This window comes from Etheostoma spectabile, chromosome 10 (genome assembly GCF_008692095.1).
Source record: "Etheostoma spectabile isolate EspeVRDwgs_2016 chromosome 10, UIUC_Espe_1.0, whole genome shotgun sequence".
Lineage (NCBI taxonomy): Eukaryota > Metazoa > Chordata > Actinopteri > Perciformes > Percidae > Etheostoma > Etheostoma spectabile.
The window spans coordinates 22,587,647-22,614,470 of NC_045742.1; the positions used below are offsets into that span (position 1 = coordinate 22,587,647).

The 26,824-nt window shown below is 41.5% G+C and overlaps 1 protein-coding gene across 2 annotated transcripts in view; it reads left to right on the forward strand.

Annotated features, from left to right (window-relative positions):
• Positions 1-26,824, forward strand: part of LOC116696638 (serine/threonine-protein phosphatase 2A 55 kDa regulatory subunit B beta isoform) — a 47,688-nt gene that overhangs the window by 986 nt on the left and 19,878 nt on the right. The window contains exon 1 of one of the 2 annotated variants that reach the window (XM_032527739.1): positions 24,614-25,464. The exons of the other annotated variant lie outside the window; for it this stretch is intronic. Coding sequence (XP_032383630.1) covers positions 25,395-25,464 — 70 coding nt within the window. The 5' untranslated portion in view covers positions 24,614-25,394. Of the gene's footprint in view, positions 1-24,613; positions 25,465-26,824 lie in introns of those variants that run through there. 2 annotated transcript variants of the gene reach the window in all.

The window sequence follows — 26,824 nt, forward strand, 5'->3', positions numbered from 1 at the left end:
TAGTCCATCCATCTGATTGTGTTGTCAGACAAGGGAAGCAAAGAGGGTCTGAGTGGTTGTATAATCAGCCATTTATTATAGGTTATAACGTGGAGACTGAGCCACTGCATTATTTAGCTTTGCATGGTTGCCCTCCTTCCATTGAACGCTCCACCCTCAGCCCTCTGGCACAGGAAGGAAGCTAGTGTGTTACAGTGTAGGCTACATGTGGTGGTCATAGCCAGGGCCCTTCACAGCCTGGAGAGCTGACCTATATGTAGGCAATATATTCAGTAAACAGAAGGATGAGGAGGAAAAGACACTCACTTACTCCCTCCCTCCCTTTCTCCCTCCCTCCCTCCCTCCCCTCACTCACTCACTCACTCACTCACTCACTCACTCACTCACTCACTCACTCGGATGCCTTTGCTCCATCACCTCGATTTCCTTTTAGCAAAGTTTTACCCCCTGTTTCCTCCCTCTCACTATCTCTTTCTACACAATTTCACATTGATTAGCCATTTATGATGTGTTTAAATTGCTCTTGAATGGATAAAAAAGAAAACACAAACAGAAAACTTGTAATTACAGCAAATATATACAGTAGGCCTATATTTATGTATATATACAGAAACATATAAACAAATAAAAGAAGAAAAAAACATTTGAAAAGACACTATAAAAAAATAAATATATAAAGATTTGTTTAATATTAGTTCATTCTGTATATCGAGACAATTATAAGGACATTTGGGGTGTTCTTTATGTGGCCTACAGAGTGCAAGAGACATTTGATTTCTGAACGTAAAGCAGGGATGTTCAACAGGGGGTCCGGGACCCCTAGAGGGTCCTCAGACTCAGATACAGGGGGTGCTTCAAATTATTTGAAAGTTTATTCATAATGTAAAAAGACTTACCATGAATCCAACATATTATTAGCACATATAAATCCCAGATGCAATAATAATAATAATAATAATGGCACACATGCATGTTTAACATTGAAACAAAAGTTATAAAATCATGCTAACAATTATTAGGCTATTTGAATAGCTTAGTATTCTATGCAATGTAGAAAGGCTTTAGGCCACCCTACAAGTTACCGGAGGCCTAGTTTAATAAGCAACTTCATTTTATAAAATAAATGTAATAGTGGGTCTCGGCTCCGTCTCTCTTTCAGTTAGGGGTCCGTTGAAGACCCCTGACGTAAAGACAACCAGGTCAGGGAATACCACATTCTCAGATCCAGCCAACAAAGGGCTCTTTGAAGTAAAAGTGTAACACATTAAATACACTATTCTTTGTCTTAGAGTTACATGGGACAAATTAGATCAGATTCATCTTAACTGCCGTAGTGCAGAGTACAAGTACAAAGACAACGAAATGCAGTTTGCGTCTAACCAGAAGTGCAAAAAAAGCAGAAAAGGGCAATGTGACATACAATTAGACAAGTGGTGCATAGGCAGGATAAGAAATATACTGCAGTGTTATAAGAGCAGAATAAATAGGGATATGTAATATGAACAATGTACGTACAGATATGTGCAATGTAGTAGCAGTGACATGCCATGATGACGTCATGTAATCATCATAACAGAGACAAAGGAGTATCTATATTTTATAGATTTATACATATATTTATATTTTATGTATATTTCGTATGTGTGCTGTTTCTGATATTTTGCTGCTATAACACTGTAATTTCCCATTTTTGGGATCAATAAAAATGTATCTATGTGATTATCTATGTGATTATCTATGTGACTTCTACCTTGGTGTCTCCTTGACAACTGAGCAAACTCCATCCAGAGAGGAAGAAAACTTAAATGTGGTTGAGTTGAGTTTTTTTTTTGTCAAAGTACTGTTTCCAAGGTTGAGAACTTGTATGCTAAAATCTTTGGTTATTATTTTTTTATTAATTTCAACAACTGCTCACCATTTGTTGAACTGTAACGTTTGAACAATTCCCACATGATTCACTGCTAAAAAGACTATTTGCCGTATGAAATGTAGAGATATGATTGTTTATGTCTTAGTAAGAGGTTAGGTCAACAAACAGTCTCTCTCTCTCTCTCTCTCTCTCTCTCTCTCTCTCTCTCTCTCTCTAACTCGCATTCCTTCTGCCTTAGATAAGGGAGTGGTACAATAGAGGAAGTGATAGATCAGTAAACATGGAGCTGCAATGCTTTAGCCACAGTAATATGATACATAATCCTGCATTGCTCTCTGTGTGGAGAAATAGGAAACAGTGTGGGAGACGTTGAATCTCATGATGTGCTGGAGGCCGGCGGGGTGTGATGACATGGCAGATCCTCTGGAAATGTGATGTGTTGAAAAAAAAAATGACAGAGGCCATGTCATCTGCACGCTATCTACTGTTTGTATAAGCGTTTCAAAAAAGAAAAAGAAAAAATAGAAGCGATCAATTCATAAATGTGTTTTTGCGTTGCACGGGAGGCAGTGCCTCAGGGTTTCCTTGCACTTGTGTTGGCACCTCCTGGCGGGATCTTGTTACCGTGCTTTGCCTTTCCATTAGGCGTCCTGGTCTTGAGGAGGCTTGTCGGTGCATCGCTGTAGACTTTGTTTTTCCTCTCAAGCACCCCCTCCCTCGCTTCAACTTCTCTCAGCATTCCTGTCTGGCCCAGCTGAGCCGAGTTCACCCCAAGGAAGATAAGTGTGCAGTTACCATGTCAGTGGAAAATACATTATATAAGCCCCATACTGGACTATATTGTGAATGGGTGTGTTCTCTTTGTTCATCAGGGCCAGCGTGCCAGCATGGGATTCACCTGTTGTTGTTTTTTTAAATGTGTGTGTGTGTGTGTGTGTGTGTGAGTTTAAATCTCAGTGTGGTTTTTGTGTTTTTTGTTCCTGCTCTTTTGTCCCGTGGTGTTCTATTTTTTCCCATTTTACATTGAGCTGTCAGTTCTGGCGTGATGGATTAAGTCTTAAAGGTTTCTGATGGATGCGTGTTTGCGTGTGTGTGTTTGCGCGTGTGTGTGTCTCCCTTCTGCTGTCATGTGTTGGAGTCAGTGAAAAAGGTGCGCCCCCAACTGACACCTCGCCACATCTCATGCTGCCATCAATCAACGTAGCCGGTCCTGCCTCAGCTTCCCCATCTTCATCCTTCCTCTTCCTGTTGCGTCTGAGGGCGACACTGTGATACATTGTTTGTTTGAGTGTGACAGAAAAAAAAATCAGAATAAATATTTAACATTAGATCTGTGACGAGAAAGTGATTGAGGACTATATTTGATCATTGTCTTGTGGTGCGAATGTGTGTCTGTGCATTTTGCATTTTTACTCGGCTGTTTTATTTATGAGAAGAGCAGTGGGCTTGTCATAGCAACGCCTGAGGGGGACTTCTGTCGGCATTTTGTCAAAGCATGACATTGAGTTGAAGAGTTTTGTGGTCGAGGAACAAAGCGTATGCTGGAGTGTATATGTGCCGTTATCATACATCCTGCTGTGTTGTTATTCTCACAGACACCCACTTCACAGCTCAGAACACACTCCTCCTAGTTGTCCCGTCCTTACATGCCGCCAGGGACAAACACCCTACATACACACACACACACACACACACACACACACACACACACACACACACACACACACACACACACACACGTGACTGTTCTGTTTCAGTTTGGTCAGCTTTTCTTTGCAGAGGCCAGAAAGATGGGAGAACAGGGAACAAAAGGGTGCATTAAGGATACCAGAGAGAAAGAGGTAGAGGAGATAAAGTGGTAGTTCTTGAAGTTGTCAGTCCAATGTGGTCCAGTCTGTCTCTTTGTAATTTACCACCCTGACAAGCAGAGTAACATGTTGAGAAATGAGAATATCCTTAAAGGGGTAGCCTACTCTTGAGATTGTTGTATTGCACACTCATAAAATCGGTGGACTTGCAAGATTATTAAATCGAAGCAGCATAGGCAGAGATATCCAGGCTTTTAGGCTAGAGCATGGGACAAGCTCCAGAAAACTCTGGACCCTACATTTCCCATAATGCAGCGCAATAGCACCTTTTGTTAGACCCTTTCTGTTAAAAGTGGTCCAAGCTGAGCTGACATCACTATGACTTTGTTATTTCCTCAAACTGTACAAAGCTCGTCCTGAGCCACAGAAGACATTTTACAACTGTTTCACCGTCATGACAAGTACACTGAAATTGATTTGTGCGATTGGTAGTGAGCCTCGTTAAAGTGGAATACACATGCACAAGCTCCTGTGACAATTGCCTTTGGGCAAGCCACTTTCATGCCTTCTTGCCGGTTCTCTTCTGCAGCAGAGCTTGTGGTGCGCTTGGAGGAAAATAAGAAAATAGAATTTACTTTTAGATTAGAATGACAAAATAAGAAATATGTGTTTTTTTTGGAAAGGATTGATTGATGCAGTATTATTTTGATCTTTACTTGTAATATTTCTTTTCTCTAAAGCCTTTTTGATGAAAAATGGTCATATAATTAGACAGTAAGTCAAGGAGCAATGAGGCATATTGGTGGCCCTGCATACTCGTAGCTTTCCACTTAACCACATTGTTGTAATGCAGTAAATTGTAAAGCTGCACAAATCAATAATGTAATAATTACATTGGCTCAAATAAGGTGGCGCTTGTAGTGATGACCACAAAGACTCATCACTTGACTCAGCAGTTATCCTAAGCTGTATGAAGCATTGTACCACCTTTCAGTTAGTGTTTTTGGCTTTCCAGCGTGCATTATGATTATTTTCTTTCCCTCTCATCGTCATTGCTTTCAACTGCAGCAGGCAGCCATACTGCAGATACATTGGTGTTATATACTGTATTATACTCTACCATATGATATGATCCCTTATATTATATTGGTGTTCTTATATTCTGTCCAATTGTTGTATCACACAACATGTCACGCTATATCTTACATTACCTTATACTATACAGTACATGTTATTTTGCTGCACCATTTCTTGGGTAATATTGTTCACTATATTATACTCTACTCTATAGTCTATATACTATACTCTACACTATATTCTTAAATTGTTGTAATGTACTATATATAATGTTTTATACTATGTTGTTACTGCACCCCTATGTCTCATTCCCTCACTATATCATAATGTTTATATTATACTATATTAGGGGTGGGACTCATCAGTGGCCCCATGATACAATATTATCACAATACTTCTATCCCGATAAGATGTTATTGCAATTTTAAACATGTTGCGATATTCTTCTTTGTGCACGCTCACGGTCACCCTTGCGAGACCAGCCTTACCAGAAAACAAAACTTAACTGCACCATCTAGTTGACTGATCTTGTTATCCTAGTACAAAAAAGTTAAATTTGCAATTTATCTTATAAAAGATTGATACCTGGCGTCCTTGTATTGATACAGTATTGCATCGGAAAATATTGAGATATTCTGTATCAATACAATGCAATTTTTCCACCACCCCTATAGTATATAATGTTAATGTCACATTTACTCTTGCACTTTATTCTTTTATATTAATACAGACACACACTTGTGTTTTTACACATATCAGTCTGATGTGCATTGTTCACTGTTGACTCTCTTGCTATTAATCCCACAACTGTCACTTTGTCATGTCATTTGTCTCCAAATACTCTGGTTTAGTTTCTATTTTTACTCTATTTTACTTTTTCTTCCTCTTAACATTATTATTTTTGTTACTTTCTATACTTCGATCATCTAGTTGCTGCAGTAGTGACTCCCTCTGTTGGTCGGGGTGTCAGGTGTGTGATGGGACCTTGGAACTTGTTCTGCTCTGGTGGTCAAACTCCTCACTGCCATGTGACAAGCAGCGGTTGGCGACTGCATGTGTATTGCATCAGACATTTGCAATACATGGTCTGCAATGAGTGTGTACCTTCCTGAGGCTAACAGGGGGAGTTAGCAGTGACATGAGGAATGTCCAATCTACGTTGGAGCAAAAGAGAGAGAAATGTAGACATACTGTCATTTTTAGTCATGGAGATGGTTCATTTAGGTGTATAGAAATGGTGTTTAGACATTAAGTTGGGATTGGTTAAGTTTAGGTACAGCCAAGTGTTGAGATAGCTTCTTTAAATGTAAGGTTTGGGATAATAGTTAAGGTCATATTCCTCACATTTACTCTTATTCATTCAGTGGCATAATGTGACAATAATGCAGGTTTCATAAACGAGATTTTTTTTTTATTGAAGAAGTACGTACCTATGTGCTATACAACAATCATTTTCATACTGAAAGGAAATGAAGGGAAACAAATAGCTGTCTGAAATGAAGGGCGTCAACATAAAAGATGATGGTATGCTCTGGAGAATAGTGAGCAGCAATACAAAGTAAAAGCAATGTGGAGTTAGTTGGGCTAACACATGCTCACTAGGTGGATCTCAGTAGCCTATGGGAACAGTTATTACTGTAACCTTTTCTTTTAAATCAGTTTTTTATTTAACCTTTATTTAACAAGGTAGATCGGTGAGAACAGGTGTGCATTTGCAAGAAAAGCATAAGCGTGCAAGACAACATACTGTTTCACATACAATAAAATACAAGAAAACAGAATACAAGTGGTGGGCATTACAAAGCTGGCGCGAATGGAGGTGTAGGTCAGTCGGAGGATGTACAAAAGTGATAAGGTAATAACAATGCAATATACATGAATATACAGTCTATGACACTGCTGAGATGTAGGGAAGAGTCAATATAGAGTTAGTGCAAAGAGTTGTCTAGTTAGTGATGTAGATCAGTAATAACATTGTAATCATGAATAGGCAATCTATATAACATGCTGAATGTAGTGAAGAGTCAATATACAGTTTGTGGTCTAGATAGAGATGTAGATCAGTAGAGTATCATACAATTGTGTGATACAAAGGTGGAAAACAGTTGAGTATATCAGGGCAGATGAAAGGTCGTAAAGAGCAAGAACAGACTATGATAGCAAGGAAGATGTGCATCAGTGCAACTATGCAACTGGGCGTGACAAGGATAACGGGGAAGAGGTGTGCAAAACAGTGGGTGAAAGATGGATGAAAGAAAACAGCACATGCTGTGATCGGACAGGAGCTCTGACAGACGTGATTTGAAGGCAGTTGGTGGGATAAGGGCTTTGGGTTTCAGGTGTTTTTGTAGTTCCTTCTCATGTGACGTTCCCTTGCACAGCAAAACAAAAAAAGCCATAACATACCGGCCTCGTTCTCACGCAGCACTCATCCGCGGAGTCTCACTTAAGCACAAACACTTCCTGCCAGGTCTCCTCAGTAAGTCTACATGAAAACAAGGAAAGAAGTGAGCGATTACAGTATCACTAAGAGTCCTTTTACTCCTACAGCCTCACAGGGGGCAGCGTATCATTACAACAAACACGGTGATGCAAGCCACATTCTCTGCTTTCTCCATGTGCAGAACCAGCGAACATGTTTCACCTGTGGCCTGTAACTGGACGGTTAGCCTGGGTGTTCGAGCCTCCTGCGTCGTACAGCATCGACCAACTAACTATGCTCCTGAGCTACAGAGCCAGACAAAGAGGCTCTTTATCGAGCTGGACTGCTGGGACCTTTGCTCCGGCTGGCAGGCTGCAGCACAGGGACAGAGACTGCTATTGGGATTGGGGTATATATAGAACATCAGGATGGGCTTCCTCATTCTCTCCCATCTGTCCCTGTGGTTTTATAAAAGAGACCACTGATGGGCTGAGTGAGACAGGTTTGCACTGCTGCAATAAAACCCTTTTCATTAAAGCTTGAAAAGTGCATCTAGTATTATTCGTTTGTAAAAAATGATGTAGCAATAAATTACACAGCAACTGACATTTAAATTCTTAGATGTGTTTAACCAACGTATGAGATTAGAGGCAACACCGGTTGGAGTACTCTCTTTGCCTCCGGGTTAATCTCTATTCTCTCGCTTTTCATAGAAAACCTAAACGATTAGACTAGCACAGACAAAGGTTTAACAAGTGCTCAGCATACCCAGGCCACACATGGATCAAAAGCTTTTCTTGTTTGTTAGAATAGACTAGCTTGGATGAAACTTTAATGAGGTTGTGCAGCAGCGGAGGAGACAATACACAGTTGATAAGAAGAACAAATGGTGCTGGAGATAATAAAACAAAATGCAAAGTACAAAATAATGCAACAGATAGAAATAATATCAGCTTTTTAGCTTCAGGCAGATACACTGTTTGTGTGTGTATAGCAACTGTATTCAGATTAACATGTGTACTGGGAGAACATACTGTATTTACAGAAGGGACCAGGATGGCCGTTATTCCAAACCAGGGGTAATTCTGCAGTTGGTAGATTTGGTACGTTGGAAGATCGAGGAATGGCCTTTGTACGTTTTTAGGAGGAAAATAAATGCACCTACAGGATTACAAGTTGGTGTTATGATGATATTTAGCTACTAATAATAAACAATAAGGTGAGAAGCTATGACTGGCCGACTTGATAGTCTTCACGGATAGGCTTGTGTGATAGACAAAAAAAGGTTGAGATCCAGTTCTTTAAAATGTCTGTCCATATTCCATGGAAAGTAAAAGCTAAAGAGAACAGGGGATTTGAGGATGTAGTTCCACACCACTATTTGGGTTTGAACATGAATGAGTAACACTTCCTTCCATAAGTGGGAACTGTGGTGGTACTGGGCAGGTCCCATATGTAAAACCTGTGTTATGAAAAGGATGCAGGGTATTCCTGGGTTTCGGATGGTACAAGGTAATAAGAAAATAAGATCAAAGATAGAAAGGCAAGAGAGCTTGAGGCCCCAGATGTTGGTTTCCCTTTCTGATGTAGAGCTTCCCTGGTCTGGCTGACATTAGTGTTCCCCAGGGAGGAGGGGGGTCATTGTTCAGGTTTCCCAGAACAGAATCCCTGAGACAGATTAGCAAAGATCCACACTTTCCAGATTTAAGTTCTCCGGTATGAACAAAGGGGGCATTCTGAATTTAATTTCCTCTGTTGGTGTCACGCCCATTATGGCTCTGTTGGATAGTCAAAGGGCAAAACACACATAGTAATAATTACATACACATACTGTAATATGTAAACAACCAAATTGCTCCAGGAAGTCATGTATTGTGACTAGAAGTTAGGTGATAACAATGTCATCTGCTTTCAGGAGAGTGGAGAAACAGATTTGCTGGGGGTTTGTCCCAGCTGCCTGTAGAAACCCAACCATTCCCACAGGGGCAATGGCTGTGATCCAATCACACTCTCACCCTGATATAGTTTCCCAGCATAGTTTTTAAATATCCCTCTGAAAATAGCCATCTATTGTTGCAGAATCATCACAGTCTTTTTTGTATAGAATTACCTGAGTAACGATCGATGGGAAGCAGGGATCAAACCAAAACATAGCCTGGAACAACAATGGCTATATATAGAAAGCTGTTTATGAGGCATTTGTTGTGTTTTCTGTCTTTAGCACCATGGACAGACTATAGTGGGGTGTGTGAGACGAGAGAGATACATCTCTCTCAAGCCATACTGTAGTGAAGGCTTTTACTGTTCGGTCTGAAGGGTGTTCTACACATAGGCCATGGCACTGGATAAATAATGTAGCCTAATGCTACTGTAAGAGGCAGCAGACAGCAGCAGTACATGAAGTACCAGTCAGTCTCTGCCTCCCCACAGCCCCCACCCCTGCATACACACACACACACACACACACACACACACACACACACACACACACACACACACACACAGACAAGTATAAAACACAACTCTCTGAATGGATGGATGGCACATGATGTCACATGATGAGTCATATATCAGCAAACCAATTCTCTCTCTGTCTCCGTCTGCCTCGTTCTTTTTATATTTTTGTTTTCCGACTTTTGTCAATTGACAATTTGTGACAAACAGCATCTACATGTAGCATGTTTATCCTGGTTCACTGTGGAACTCACCTTATTCATAGCTGCTATTGTTATACAGGAAAGGAAGCTGGTGGAGTCCCCCTGTGTGAACCATATTAGTCATCAACTAGGCCCATTAAAGCCAGTCTGATACTCTGTAAACTAAATGTAAGATTCAGGAAGTAGTGCATACCATATGCAAATGTATACAGTTTCATATCAGTAGTCATACAGCTGGATCACCACACAAATTACACATCTTTTTTTTGATCCAGTCCTTTATGTCTGCCTGTTAACAATTACTGCTAATTTGTCTATATCTAGTTTTTTCTTGCGATACACAGTTTTAATCTTGAACGCAAAATCCCTGGCCCCGTATATATTCCATCTTTAGCAGATGAAGCAAAAAATCATACGTGTCTTGACACAGTTTCTTTAAACAGAGATGGTAAAGATGTTGTTCCCACCAACACAATGCTCCAGACTAAAACGTCTCAACAACTATTGGATCGACATACATAGACATACACTGTCCTCTCGGGTTGAACTGTAATGAATTTGATGATCCCCTTACTTCCTCTGCGCCATCCATCATCTTTGGCTGTACTTTGTGTTTAGTGTTAATTAGCAAATGTTGACTTGCTAGATAAAGCCACTTGTACACTCTTAGTATGGTTTTATCTGTTTTGGATTGACTCATTTTGGTTTTGTCAGCACCTTTATAACTCAACTGGATACTAAACTAACTGGAAGCTATTTATGTTAATTATTATTTCATAGTTTTGAGGGTAGTATTCCAAGCTTCATTGGTACACAATTCACACATATTGCATTTGACAAGCTGTGAAGATTAAACACACCACGCCAAGATGCTTACAAAGAAGCTCACAAATATTCAATATTAACCCAAGACAACAAGGTCCAGGGTGCTCAGGAAGTTCAGTCAGATGATTGAAGGTGCTCTTTGGGGTCGGGAATTCAATTAAGTAAAGAAAAAAAGGGAAATCCAAGGCACGCTTCTTCAAAATTATTTAAAAAGCCTTTATTTTACTGGCTAATTCACAATAGAACATTTAAAAAACACAGGGAGAAGAAACCCTTGAAGCCTTGAAGGCTATCTGTGCCGCTTAAAGTATAACAACCGGGTAACTGTAAACTGTAACATAAGAGAGGACATCTAAGATGGCAGCTGACAACTACTTACATACATTGATTAGGCAAAGAGCACTATTGACAAGTTTTGTCTCAAGCTTTAAATTTAACCAGGTTTTAAAGCCATCATTGACACCGTTACCCTACTCTGGAATCACCTCTCCATCTCCTCCAGTGGGATTACGCAGACGTGACTGACTGAGACTGTGTGGGATCATGTTATCTCATTTGCTCGACATATTCACAGGCAGGCTCCAGAAACGGAGACTCCCAGGCTGATTTCAGTCAGAGGCCAAGGACTGCAAATGAAAACAAAATGCTGTTTTTTTTTTTAACACTTTGCATCACAAATGAAATCTAACAAAACTAACAGAAACTTCAGGTCATGTTGTGTAAAGGTCTGGGCACAGTTTGTAGTACCAGTACATAAACAGCTACAGGTCACTTAAATGAGTCGATAAGCAGAGGTTGGTTCCCATTTGGTTATATAAAATGAGCTTTGCTCAGTTTGTTCTCGACCTTGGCCCTCAGTGATTAGCTCCCATTGATTTGACCAAATGGCTCTGTGACCCACCTAGCATATAATGTGTTTGGAGGCTCGGTGTGTGACAAAGTAAAATACTGAGCCTAAATTAGGTTTCCCGCCAGCAGCCAATTTAACGCTCGGAAATGACTTACAGTAAGTGTTTTTGAGGGTCACAACCCGACACCAACAGAGCAATCTTTCCTGAGAGGCATCACGTTTTTTTTCTATGGTTTGTAATGACCTACACACTGCATCATACTGTACCAGGCCTGCTCAAAGTGACATTGTGCCAAGCTGTTTTTTTTAGTAGACACTTTGGCAAAACTGTACTTGGAAATAAAGCAGCTCAGGAAAGCTATAGCATTACAGAGATTTCGACGGATGCAGACAGTTGGGTGTATTTTATTGAGCCCATCTGGCCTGTTTGAAAGGGTTGCTGAGTCTTAAGAAAGACAGTCAGGCAGTAGAATAGAGAGGGTGATGGATGCAGGGGGAGGGGGAGAAGATGAGAGTGCAGATTTGGGGGGGAAAAGGAGCTCTTTCCCAGCAGAGTTGAATCTCAGGAATGGCTGCGGCACACAGCTCTGCCTGTTTTCATACCAAGCACTCGGCTCTGGCTCCTAACCAGCTTCGACCAACCAATGCCTCTGAACCCCACAACCCACCCACACACTCTCTTTCTGTCCCTAACATTTTGGCTCACCCCTATCTTCCCCCTTTTCATCTTTCTGACTCTCATTCACTACCTCCTTCCTTTGGCTCACTTCTTTTTGATTTTTCTTACCTTCACTCTCTTTTTCTTCACCCCGGTTGGGCCTTTATTTTCCAGCCTTCCGGTATTACAGAGGGGTCTGGGATAAGGCCAGAGCCTCCAGGTTTCCATAGTGATACTTTGTATCCTGATGTCATTAGTATTTTTGATGTGCAGCTAGGCAAAGCTGTCCTGGCACAGGGACTGTTTACTGTTTACCCCAAGTTTCAACCAACCACTGTGAGATTTGTGTGTGTGTCTGTGCATGTGCGCGTGTGTCGTCACACTTCCGTCCGTCTAATTTTTTTCTATTTTACTTAGGGATATCAATGAATGACTAATCAAAATGTAGAAAAGAAGTGGTTCATGTGTGATGGTCTGATGAAAGATCTCTCAGTGTGAAGCGACGTGGTGTGGTTCCAGGAGCGGGATGTGCACCAGGGAGAAGCACAGCGAGGTAAAAATGGCTGTTTCATGAAGAAACATCCCCTCTGTCTGCTCGCTCACTGTATGATTACTGAAGCGTGTCTGTAGAGCAACTCCCAGCCCGACTCCCCGTCTCGCTCCTCGTCCTTCTGGCTGCTTCACTGGCGCGTCTGTCTAAGGAGATGGGCGCATCCTAAGCACCTCTCTACCTCAGAAATGTTTATCTGTTCGCTTCTGCGCCCACATGTATGACCTCATACATCTGTGGTGAGTACTCAAATCATGGGGCCGCTCCTGCAGCTCCACCTCCCACAGACCGTTCAGCTCAGAGAGCTCTCCTGCAGGCCCTCAGCTGGCAGCGTGTGGCCTCTGTGTTGCCAGAGTAATTAGTTCTGCTTGGTGTCTTAGGCCAAGGATGGACAAAATATGGATCCCATACTGATGCTGTCACATCACATGCAGGGAGAGCATCTACAATGCTTACTCAGCAGACATGCCCAAACATGAGCTTCTTTCTACATAAATAAATAAAACCATCATTGCACCTTCCTTCTTGTGATCCTTTATGGATTATATAATGGCTAAAGATTGTCTTGGGATGTGGGAAAAAAATGTTTCCTTCATTGATTGAAATGTGAACTGAGTCTTGTCCTTGTGCTGTATTACACCAGATATTTGTTTTATCTCAGATAAATCGTTATTGCCGAATTTGTCTAGCGGATATCTAAAAAAAAGGAACTGCAGCACTTGTTGGGTGTGTTTTTTTGTATTCCTGTGTGTGAATTATTATACTTGTTTTGGGGTATTGTGTGCCTTTATTAGTTAGTTAACATTAGAGAGCTAACAGGAAAAGAAGGGGGAAAGAGAAGGGGAGCGACACGCAACAATGGTTCCCAACGGTTGTTGTTATTGTTCCTGCTGCCCATATTGGCAGCAAACATATTCAAAAGTGTACCCTAAAGCTCAGCCAAAGCAAATATGATGATTTTGCAGTCTTTTTATTACATTTCCTGTTTGTGATTCAACAGGCAATTTGTACTTACTGAGCAATGGAATAGGGGTATAGTTGGCTACCATAAAGAATGTGTGGTGTGTGTGTGTGTGTGTGTGTGTGTGTGTGTGTGTGTGTGTGTGTGTGTGTGTGTGTGTGTGTGTGTGTACAGTGAAAAATATACAGTGGTTGACGGTATTACCTAGGTTTAAACATGTAATATTTCCTTTTGCCAGATGGTGGTGCTCTAAGATAAGCTCTATTAATGTTGAAGGGCGGTTGCTAATGTCAATAAGCTCAATGCATGCTGTATAATACCTATAAAGCATAGATAGATAGATAGATAGACATAATTAATACTACACATTTGGACTCTAACCTGATCTCCAGTGTTGTGACCACACAATACCATAATATCTTGAAAAGGGATCATGCTCCCGTGTCACTTGACATGATATTTAACAATCATAGAGGTGAAAGAGAAAAGTTTTCTGGAATATACAGTATGTCAGCTAGGCTGCCAGATATAATAGCCACCAATGACACGGGGGATGTGGATGAATCAATCAAAGCAGTGCTTAGAGGGAGCATTATGTAGCAGGTAGGAGAAAACAAGCAAAAAAGAAGTTAGCAGAGTTAAATTAATCTCTATCTCAACTAGAGCATTTTCACAGATACAATGAAATCCATAGTCTCCCATAGAGATGAGTACAATACCATTGTATCTGATCAGGTTTGTAAGCAGATGAACAGAATTAAAAAGATGTAATTTGAAATAAGAGATGAACCTCAGAAACTGTTGGCACAGCAGTTGAGAAAGGCCCCAGCCTCTAAGGCCATACTGAGAATAAATCAGACAATAGGTTTATGGAGTTCTATTCAGAACTGTACAAGTCAAACTGTAATCATGACAGAGACGTATTTAGGACATTTTTCTCAAAGCTGAACCTCCCTCATCTTATCGGTGAAGCATTGGCAGAGTTAGACAAGGACATCTCTATTGAAAAGATAGTAGAAGCAATTGCGGAATTCCCAACCAACAAAGCACCTGGCCCTGACGGGTACACTATAGAGTTCTATAAGTGCTTCTCTAAGGAGCTGTCTCCAGTACTGTTGTGGGTGTTTCAACATGCAGCATCTAATGGTAAACTGCCTCACGCTTTATAAGTCAAACAGTTCTTTAATTTTGAAAAAGGGCCGCAACGAGCTAGATGCTTCTTCTTACAGACCTGTGTCATTGCGCCCTAACAAACAAAGTTGAGAAACAAAATATCTGGCCAACCGACTAAAAACTTATATCCACACAATTGTGCACCCTGATGAAACAATGAACAGACTCATTTGCTCCAACTTATGACGTCTATTCAATATACTATACGAGGAACGCAATAGAGAGACAGTTTTGATCTGCATTATTTATAGATATTTTACACTGATGTTTTTTACCTTGCTTTTATGATCTTACTGTAGCACTTTGAGATTTGTTTAAATGTAAAGTGCATTACAAATAAAATTTATTATTATTATTATTATTATTATTATTATTATTATCTCCGTGGACGCTCAGAAGGCCTTTGATCAGGTCGAGTGGCCATATATGTATGAAGCTCTGGAGGCTTTTGGCTTTGGCAAGGGGTTCATTGATTGGATATGGATGTTACATGCTTACCCTACAGCTAGTGTAATCACAAACCAGGATATCTCTCCTCAGTTCGCTTTACTGCAGCACCAGAACGGGGGGACCCTCTCTCACCTTTCTTTTTTGCCTCAGTCATAGAACCATTAGCAGCAGGTATTCATCTGTTGATGTATGCTTTATGACGTTTTGCTCTACGTGTCTAACCCATGTGAGTCATTATCGAACTGTTTCTTTCTCAGGGTTTCAAATTAACTGGGATAAAAACAAATGCCTGTATAATTGCACCAAGATAGCTCTGATCTGAACTCTGTAATCTATAAAGGAGAGGCTCATGTATTTGGGGGTGACTGTAACCTGGAAACTGGCACGGTTACTGGAAGAGAACTGGAATCTGAAAAAAACGTAATTGAAGCAGAACATCGATTTCTGGAAGACTCTCCCACTGTCTATAGTTGGGAGAGTTAACACCAGTAAGATGGTGGTTCTCCTACAATTCTTACATCTTTTAGGTTGTTTTCAGTCAATCCCATCATGCATTCCACAAAGCTTCTTTAAGACATTTGACTCTATTATAATTCCCTTCTTCTGGCTGTACAAAGCGGTGAACAAAAAAAGAGGGTGGCTTTGGTCTCCCAGATTTCAGATGCTACTACTGGGATGCACATTTAAACACACTGTCTTTCTGGAGGAGTGTTACATCCACTGAAAGCCCCAGATATGTTCATAGACAGCCCTATCTGCAACAAGCATTCAGGCATGGATCCTGTGTTTGCCCTCTGGAGGGAAAAAGGAGGGGAATGTTTGAAGGACTTGTATCAGGGGCAATTCATGTCCTTTAAGTAATTAATAAACAAATATACGCTGCCAGCCTTACATCTTTTCCGGTATCTGCAAATCTGGCATTTTATAAAGTCTTGCTTGTCTACATTTGCAGACATACTACGGCATTATACACTCAATTCACATTCATTCATCTGGATTCATGAATGCAGGGAGGATTAGTGTGTTTGACAGGCATGGGGACCAGTTTTGAAACACTTAAAGCGGTCTGAGGGAGGAAGCTGTGTGATGAGGGGTCAATTATATTAATAATGTAATAGTGGTGGTTTCATAGTGAATTTTTCTTCTCTCTTTTGACTCCTGGTTTTCTTTTTGGTCTCTCAACTAAGTCTTGATATTTGCTACGGTGCCTCACCATAATGTATCCAGAATCCGCCAAATAATTGTATTGTACCTGATTGTAATTGTATGTTCTTGGTTGCTGCTTATTGATGTTATTGTATGAACAAGTGCAGTCTGTACCCAATGTTGATCTGCAATAAATATTTCCAAAACAAAAAAATACTACACATTTGTATCCTTCATAATGTAGATGGTAAAGACAAGATCCCATTAGATAGTAATACTTTATAATGCATATTATTTGATTGCTTCATATAACCTGTGCTAGATTTCACAAAGTGTTCTTGACAGGCGGCCAGCTCGATAAACAGACAGATGGACAGACCACTTTTTCCAGCCAGTCTCCTCACACTCCGCTATGACAGAAACGGAGAGTCCCTAAGGCTACTTTACAACAGAGACCCCTCATGCCAGATCAATACATTGAGCAATAAAAATTAAGCCCTGTTCAAATGAGAAACTGTCTGGGTGAGCCAATCGACATGTTTCTATTAAAACAAGTGGCATGAATTTATCATTACAGTCGTAGGGCCTGATCCCACCTTAAGCTTGTCTTTAAATGTGTGTGTGTGTGTGTGTGTGTGTGTGTGTCTCTCGTCGAATAGTGTAGATGGACAGCTTGCCACCCTGTGGGCACCACGACTACAGCCTCTGTGAGCCACGCTGGCAGCTGCTCTGCCAAATGGGATTTTCCTGGAGATTACAGCCTCAAAGTGTGACACGCTTGCATGTGTTTGCCTTTGTTGTTGACGCAGTGCGTGTGAGGACTACTTTAATGAAGCTGTGTGGGTTTTTGTATAGCCTATGTGTTAAAGTGCGTGTGCGGGGGTCTTGAGCCGTGGTGCACAGAGAACATGTTCTGTTGTCACATGGGGCTGGTTGGAACATGACTGAACTCTGGCAAGCTGTATGCAGAAAAAAGGGAGGGAACGTGCTCAGATGCGGGGTCAGGCTTTTTCCACATTGCTGAGCAACACCCTGATTTCCACCAACTACCGAACGGCTACGAAACGGCTGCGGATCCGCTCCGGAACGGCAACGGATTTAATAGGTTTCCATTAAAGTCAATGTGTATATCTCCACACATTGCAGAACGGCTGCATTCTGACTCCGTCCCAGCTCCAGCAGTATTCAGCCCACCGGAGCAGATCTGCAGATCTTCTATTTTTGAGGGCAGCTAGTGCAGGACAGGAAGTCGAGCACAGAAACAAAATAAAACATACGGTTCATTTTCAAAATAAAATACACCGTGCTCACGGCAGATCATATTTCCCTGCACTACACCTTAAAAATGACAAGCCTGAAGTCAACAGGTCAGAGGTTTTGTGGTTCTGTTTATAGAAACTACATTCTGTTATATTGCACTACCATACATGAATTTGCGATCTGGTGGGTCTTCGTGACTTCAGCGTTCCGCAACAAATCCAGACCTGATGGGTTTAGAAGGACGGGGGAGCGCGGAGCCGACATGCAAGGAAGCTGATCCGCAATCAGGGGTAGACCCTGTTGAATAAATCATTTCTTTCTTGTGAACATAGCTAGAGCCTATGTGGTTGGCAAAGGACAGGGTAATGTTACTGTATGTCAACTGTGTGTTGTATTGAATTGTATTGGTATTGGTTTATGACAAAAAATGCCTGCAAAACTAATGACATTCCTGTCAGCCTCAGCTGCATTTGTGTGTGGTGCTAATTAGCAAATATAAGCATATGAACATGCTAAACTAGGGTGGTGAACATGGAAAACATGATATCTGTTGAAACTGTATATTACCATTTAATTATGAGCATGTTGGCATTAGCATTTAGCTAGCCTAAATACAACCCCACAGAGCCACTAGAAGAGATGTCGACTTTTTGTGTTGTTGCTTTAAAAATACTTAAAATGATGTTGCCAGATAATATATAAAAGTTTTTTTAAACTGCATTCTCCATGAATTTTGGACTTCTATTTCTACATACTGTGTCTCAATTCAAATAGTTCTGTGAGTACACTTACATGTAGTTCACTGTGTACACTGTCATTCCTACCCCGCGCCCCAAACGCCTGTTCTCGCATTATGTGACTTTGGCAAGCAGGTACGATCTCTGGGGAGAAGTGCTGTAACACTTTATGGCACTATGCCACCACTGATTTTGATCAAACTGGATCTTTTTTTTAATATTTTATAGTTGATGTTTACACCACAATCACAGAAGCTTTGGACTGCTCTGAGGAGTAACATCCATAGAGTGTAGAGTGCAGATCTCATTTCAACATTTAGGTTGACCATAGACTGTAAAAATAAGAAAAGTGGTGGGGTCATGATCCTGGCATCGCCAGAGTAAATGACTGATAGTGACATGTAATGAGTTTTTGGTTTGTGATATGACAATTACATTGGTTTTATTTAAATGTAGGGTGTACAGTTTAGCTGTACATTGGAAAATGTCCTGTATACCATAAGAAAGGCATTTTGAGTGTAGTTATATTATCAAGAAGAGTTTTTCCATTATTGTGTTCAATTGTCAGGATTGGGACTAGATGACATCATCATAAAATAATAAATCTGAATAACATTTTTTAAGGTGGATCTCCATTTAACCCCTTTTCTGTTTACCTCAGCATCTTCTCTGTGAAGAACTGTCTGCGGTGCTTAACATAAACTGTGCATAGAGTCCTGGTCATGTATGGGGAGGTGGATTTTTAGTCACTCACTAACCGGCTTAACCTACTTTCCACTTGCTGGTCTTTCATCTGTCCACAGAGAGGACAGTGCTGTAGGGTAAATATAGCATACTTAACAACAGTGTGTCCACAACACAGTGTGCCATCCAAGCTTTCCAAGCAACACGGATAGTACCCCGCTTTGTTGTATTTCTATATCTTCTCCCTTAATGCACCACTGATCATTTCCCTAATGATATCCAGCTTTACTCCGAACATGAACTCCTTGTGTTCGGCCTATTAACCCAACTGGTACAAAACGTGTTGGGACGCGCTTGAACCTTCATTGAGATGAATATGGCCAAAATAATGACATTTTAAGATCTTAATTGTCCAATTAAGTAGACAGCTGTTATGCTGCATTGCAATGCCAGTTCAATTGCAGTTTCCTAGCAACCAGGGAGGTACAATGCAATGATTTTCTGTTAAGTGGCACGGCATCATTTACTCTTAGCGAGATTAGACTGTTTGTTCACAAAACAAATCCAAGCCAAAATGTGTGCATGCTTCTTCACGTTAAGGCTAATGTTAATGATGCTTTATTGCCTATAACATTGTGTAAGTGTTTAAGTGTGCATGTGTTACCTGCTTATGTAGACATCCATTTTGGGTCATGTGTGCATCTCTATACCCTTGGGGTGTGTCAGCGCTGTGAAATAGCTGTGTTGCGTCAAACAAAATCATTTCAGTTGATTAATGTTCATCCAAAATGCTCCGTCCTGAGCTAATCATTGTACACGCATTCTTTTCAATTAATTCATTATCAAGGGAGGTAGAGAGAGGGGGAAGGCTGGGGGAGGGGAAAGGAGAGTCAGGGGGGAAAACAGAAAATCCAATCCTGCTGGTCTGAAGTCTCGGAGCAATGGAGCATTAGTCCCATCCGGATGTAATTGGAATGGCACCAAGAGTAAAGGCCGCTGATTTAGGGACAGCCTCGAGGCTTGATTTAATGGCCTCTACCAAAACTATATGTTCATCTTTTTTATCTTTCTATCCTTCCCTCTCTCAGGCCCCTCCGCTCTCCTCAGTGTTCCTCCCCCACCCTGTCCTTGTGCTCTCTTCACTCACCAGCTACTGCCATGCATCTCCATCTATACTCTATTAACAGAACAGTGGCAGCATTTCATAATATTTAAAGCCAGAAGGTTATAAACTCCCACAGAGCGTCTTATTTTTCAGCATTTTACTTACTCTGTATGACATTTACACACTTGAATGAATGTGTTTTGCTTTCACAGAGGATATCTTTTATTACTGAATAAATATCTCTGAAGAAGAAAGTGCAAAGAAAGGGCAGACTAAGCAGGTGTACGCAGGCCAGGGTGCTGCGTCCCTGGGTTTTTGCTGCTGCTCAGTCCCCTGACAGATGGACGACGAGGGCAATCCTATTACCCCCATGTGTTTAGCTCATCTTAATGCCAGGGTGGGTTGCATGGCTAATGGAAGGCTATAAATGTTTGGAGGCGGAATCTCATGCTACTGAATTATTTGTTTAACAACTTTGATGAGATCTAAAACCAGTGAAGAGGCAGTTAAAAGTAGAACCATGATGACTTTATAGCTCAGCTAGTGCACTCTGATACAGCTTGTCTCACTGAGGGATGTCATATTAAATCAGCTCAGCCACTTAATAGGCTTTACTGTATATATTTCAAATAGTGATTGCATCCATCTTTGTGCAGCAAAGATGACGATGTAAAAGTGACTTTTTTTAGAAGTCCCATCACTAACTTCAACCCCCTGGACACAAATTGCATTGAAATCCCCTTTTCATAAAATGTTTGTGTAATGTAAGGGTCACATCACAGTATTACACAACTCACATGTCAAATTATGGCATAATGACATGTTCTGAAGATAGCAATATATGTCCTGGTGGACTGAGACATTTAGTGAATATGCAATAAACCCGAAAAAAAAGGGAGCGACTGACGGAAACTGACCCTTCTGCTCTTGGAACCATTGTGTCCTTTAGTCAAAATGTTAAACAATTTCTTCTTGCTTTTTGTGCCTCTCACATAGGGTTTTCCAGTGTGACTGTACATTCCATTAATAATATAGATTTGTCTACTGACAGATCTTTACATTGTGGCAGCTATTCATTTTAATCTCTAAATTAAACCATTTTGGGCAATATTGGTAATCAATTAGCAGGAATTCTTTATTAATTCTTTAGCCAGGCTATCGGCTCTGTGGATGGCAATATTGGTTGGTTGGTAAACACAGCGGACTTAAGTATCTTAACAGCTATTGAATGGATTGCTAGGATAAACCCTACTGACTTGGGTGACCCCCCTGGCTTTTCCTCTATAGCAGCACTACAATGTTGACATTTTTGGCTTTCATTGAAATGTCTTGGCAACTATTCAATCGATTGCCATGAAATTTGGAAAGCACATCCCCCTCAGATGAATTGTTATAACTTTGCTAATACCTTAACTTTTACACTATCATCAGGTCAACATTTTGTTTTGTCCAGTGCTTTTGTTTTAGTACCAAATACCTCCAAAACCAATCCTATTCTCGTCAGTGTATACCTTTAGAGGAAATCATCATTTGCACTTCTCAAATCTGTTGGGCACTTTTATTGGCACGTGTGGTGTTTAAAAGTATTTAATAAGATTTTCTGGATGGATTTGCTAAATTCCTTGTTCCTTTATCGTCCAGGCATTACAGATGAAATTATTAAATTGTTTAGAAGGACCCCAGTTTACAATTGAGTCACAATCTACCAGTCAATTCATTGTATTTCACAAAAGGGTTTCCATTTTTAGTTCTAGTAATAATCTACTTTGTCCATCACAAATTATGATAACAAAATGAGTATTACATTGATTTTGTTTTCATTTATCTTAATGTCATATTCGTTGAATTAACTGGATGAAAATAATCAATATCTTACCCTATTTAAACCAGAAATGATCCTGTTGTCAATAAGCTATTGACTTCAATCTTGAGCTATGGGGGAATTGGAGTGAAGGCTGAGTATAAGTCAAATATCTATACTTATATACATGTGTGTGCATGTATGCTGCTTGCTATGCAGACAGCGTCTTTGCTGCCTGTAGCCCGACAACGGCGTCCCCAGGTCAAGCAATTACCACATCAAGGAAAGCAATTGGGCATGACTAAAATATCATTGCCATGTGATCGTGTCCCTATGTTTGGGCTGCTAGAGCCTAATTTAACCCACTTTGTCCATACGATCGAGGAGAATTGAGGACACGCTCTCCAATTCTGGTGGCCCCCTGAGCATTTCCTGCATGTCTGACACACAGCAGCTGGGCTGTAGACGCGCTGTCACTGGTCTTTTACCCAGCCGAGTGGGAGATGGGGTGTAATGAGCAAGAGAAGTGAGGTAGCAGAAAGAGAACAAGTAGTTGGAGGTAGAGGAAGGGAGCATTAAATGAGCCAAAGGCTGCAGAAACATGAAGCCTTTTGCATAAAGTATTTTAGTCTGTGGATGCATTGACCTGGGATCACTTGCCAGGTCACGTGAAAGCATCAATTTAAGAGCCAGACTGATTTCCAGTCAGTGTTGTTGCTCTGAGATGCTTTCCATTGGCATAGGAGCCAGTGTGTTCACATTTGGTCTTGGTAGGAAAGAGGGGGAAGAGAAGTGGATGGGGGTTAAGAGGGAGAGTAGATTGGCATATGTGCACAGGGAATGGGACAGAGGCAGGGAGTGGGGTTGGCGGATGTTATTAGAGAAGCAGCATTGATCCCAGGCTCTGGCTCCGAGCAGCATTCTCCACTTATTCCCTCATTATACAGTCAAATATCTCTGTGCCTTTAACTGCCACCCCTGCCCTTCATCTGTCTGCCTCTCCGCCTCTTAATTCCCCCCCTCACATCCAAACAAAATCTAAAAAAACTGAACCTCTCATCCATGCCGTTTAATTCTACTAAATCCACTGTTTCACTGATTTCATTTCAATTTCTGCTGCTCAGCTGTAACTTAGCCGAAGTCTTTTGTGAAAGAGGAACGCTGTGTGTTTCTTTTGTTCTCATAGAGCCTGTATAAATATTGATAGAGATTGGGAAGCACCACTGACCACTCAGTCAGATCTGAGAGGGTCAAGGATGGCAGTGTTTCTCTGCAGGTTTCATTCAGAGAGCAGAGGACCGTAAATATGAAAGTGTGTAAATCGCGGGCCCTCAAAGACGCACCAGCATCTTTCATTATCCCGCTGTATGGATAGCACACTGTAATGTATTCCAATGTAGATGGAGGTTGGAGGGTGATGGGGTGTAAAATAGCATGTGTAGGAAGGCCCTGTTTTCCCTCTACTAGCAGCCTGCCACTCTCACAGCCAGATACCCATTAGTACAGCAGCAGAGGATTGGATGTGCAAATGGTCCCATGGATTAGAGAGCTAATGCATTTAAGAGAGGGGGCTCCACAATCTCTTTATTGCTGCTGTTGTGTGTGTATGATTGTGTATGACTGTGTGTGTGTGTGTGTGTGTGTGTGTGTGTTGAGGCTCGTGCTGGGGAGATATACTCAGTCCCTTTGTGGAGCATGAGAGATTTAGGGTAAGTGAGTAGATAAGGGCAGGGATGCACTGCGAGTGCAGCCACACTGATGCAACACACACACACACGCACACGCACGCACGCACGCACGCACGCACGCACGCACGCACGCACGCACGCACACACACACACACACACACACACACACACACACACACACACACACACACACACACAATCTTATAGCGTTTGACCAGAAGAGTGCTTGTTGTGTGTGTGGTGTTATTAAAATTCAGCATGGAAATGAGATCTTTCCAGAATAAGGCGCAGACGGCGACCCTACTGATCTAATTAATCAGCGTCTGGGATTATTCATTTTCTTCTGCCTTTTTTTCTGTCCCTCTTTGTTGCTCTCCAGTCTTTTCCCGTACTCATCCTTCCTTCTCTATCTCTTTGCCTCACTGCTTTGTGTCTCTCTCCGCTCTAATTTCTGATTTCTCTGATCTGTAATTAACGCCCAATATCAAATGTTTTGGACAGAAATTGGTCATGTCATGTGCTTCCTAAAACCCATCTTGTAAAGCCTGCTGATAGGGAACTGGGTCCGGATTCAAAGAGGAAAGCATACAGTAGTAAGTATGCTCAGAGCTCAATCTGCTGTGACAATGCAGACCTACAGTAGCTATAAATGCCTCTGCAGCAGGATGGAGGGATGGTGATGCAGGATCCACCGGGTTTAAGAGGCAACCTGCTTCCAGGCCATAAGACAGTTTTGGCTTTACTATCACAAACCTTGTAGGTGGTCATCAAGCTGTGAGCGAGCAGAATATGAACTCTTCCTCTGTGTTGGTGGTTCGAGTGAGCGTCACATTTGCTTGTGTTTTTTTTTTAAAGAGCCAGCCACCAGGCAGCATGGGAGGGGCCCTGCTTTGCTGAAGCGCAGCAGCAGCAGAGTGGGGCAACTACAGTACGGCTCTGCGCTGCGCTATCCGGCACAGTGAGTCAGCTGAGCTGCTGGGATCACAGACGCCGGTGGGTGGGTGAATGAATGAAGGAATGAATGAGAAAGGTGAAACTACAGGGTTTGGATACAGAAAGACGAAGGTGCTAGTCTGGAGATGCGCGGAGCTGAGAGGCTGACATGGAAATAGCGAAGTGATCGGAGCAAGCTTGTTGACGCATAATCCCGCCCGCCCCGCTGGCACTGGGAGGGGGCAAATCTAGTCAGCCTAAACTCAAATCCCGCACAAGAGATTTACGGAGTGCTGCTGCAGCTGCGGGTTGTGCCACTTTCAAAAAATGCATTTCTTTCGTTTCATTTTCTTTTACCAGCTCTACAGGCGCTCGACGGTGATAGGCTAATGAGCATATATCTTTTTTTTTTTATATATTTTGAGAAGATGCATATGTCTCTGAAGCAGAAGACCTAATGTACTATCATAATTAAAGGTATTTATTCCACTGTTGGAATCGGCACTGTCACTGCGTCGCGGACGGTGGGCGGTTGGATGCGCCCCGAGGTGTGGACAGGACCTACCCGTACATCATCCCCGTCATCATTACCGGTATTTGATCGTGATTGTGTTGAATACACCGGGGATCTGGAGCCATGACAGGCCCCCCGCTGGTCCCACGGCCCGCCTGCTGACTGTGTCGGGCAGGATGGGAGCAGGTCTGCAGCTTTCAGGATCCCGAACCAGCCGATTTATCAATGGAGGAAGAGAGTGACACCCGGAAAATCAACAACAGCTTCCTTCGCGATCACAACTATGCCACCGAAGGTATTTAAACCGATGATGGATGTGAGGGGGGGGGGGGGGGGGGACTCCTTTTAAACTGTTTTATTTTAGCGGCACAGAAAATAACCTGAGGCTGTAGCTAGAGGGAGGCTAATATCAAATCACTGCACAGGAGGATTAAATAAGCCAGAAAATAACTATTAATCACAGCAAATATGATGTTGCTTAATAGGCCTACTATAAATGGCCTGGGTAATAAATTTAAAATATATATACTAGGCTTCATAGAGATGCCCATAGAGTGCGAAAATGCATTTAATCACCTTGCAGACACACTTAAGCAGAAATGGGGATATTAGAGGAATATTTCACTCATTTGTCATAAACAAGGAGTTTGTGGTCGTGTGGTGTCCATAGCAGGAGATGATGATGCTATTTTAGGATGACCATCCTGACCGAGGGGACTCAGGGCTTTAATCTGCATGGACTATGGGCAGCAATGGAATAAAGCCTCCTGTACAGCTGCTTCAGCGTCTGAGTCTAGGAAACATGGGATGCAGTACAAAATGATGAAATATTGATGAATAAATGTATTTTCTTTATTCTCTGTTAACTCGTTGAAAGAATTAAACAGGAAAAGATGGCCTCATTTCATAATACCTTGAATTATGGATCTCTCTCTCACTCTCTCACTCTCTCACTCTCTCACTCTCTCACACACACACACACACACACACACACACACACACACACACACACACACACACACACACACACACACATTGCATATTTCCTTACATGCCCATAACTGGAGCGTTGAACAATAGCTGTGTTCTGCAGCTCCACAGTTAGAAATGCTGCTCCGGCACATGTGTGTTTCCTCCTCATTGACCACACAACAGCCCCTTGCTGATCAGCCTGTTAACTAATTGATGCGAAATAGTTCCCTTATGTTCCACCAATCAGCTGCACTTCTCCTCTGAAAGCGGCTTCATTGATCAGTGATCAACATAAAACATTGATTAAAAGGTATCATTAATCCCCTCCGTCCCCATTCACTGATTATAACAGGCCTCACTGCATTTCATTATGTAGAGTGGTTATGAATGTTAACTTCTGTGCTGATATCAGTGCATTATTAAAACCATTGGGAACTGGAACTGATCCTACTCATTAAAAACAGACTTTTTTTATACTGACTAAACATGTCAGTATGCTGTAATGTAATCATACATGACACATTGTCTCTAAAGAAATCAAATTACACATTGATGCTTATTATTCTTCAGATTAATAATGTATTACAATTAACGTGTATGTGTATATGTGGGTGCCTATGTCCTTCTCATTATTTATTCTGGTTTAAATAAATTATTGTTCTTATAACAGTTAGTGGTCTGTA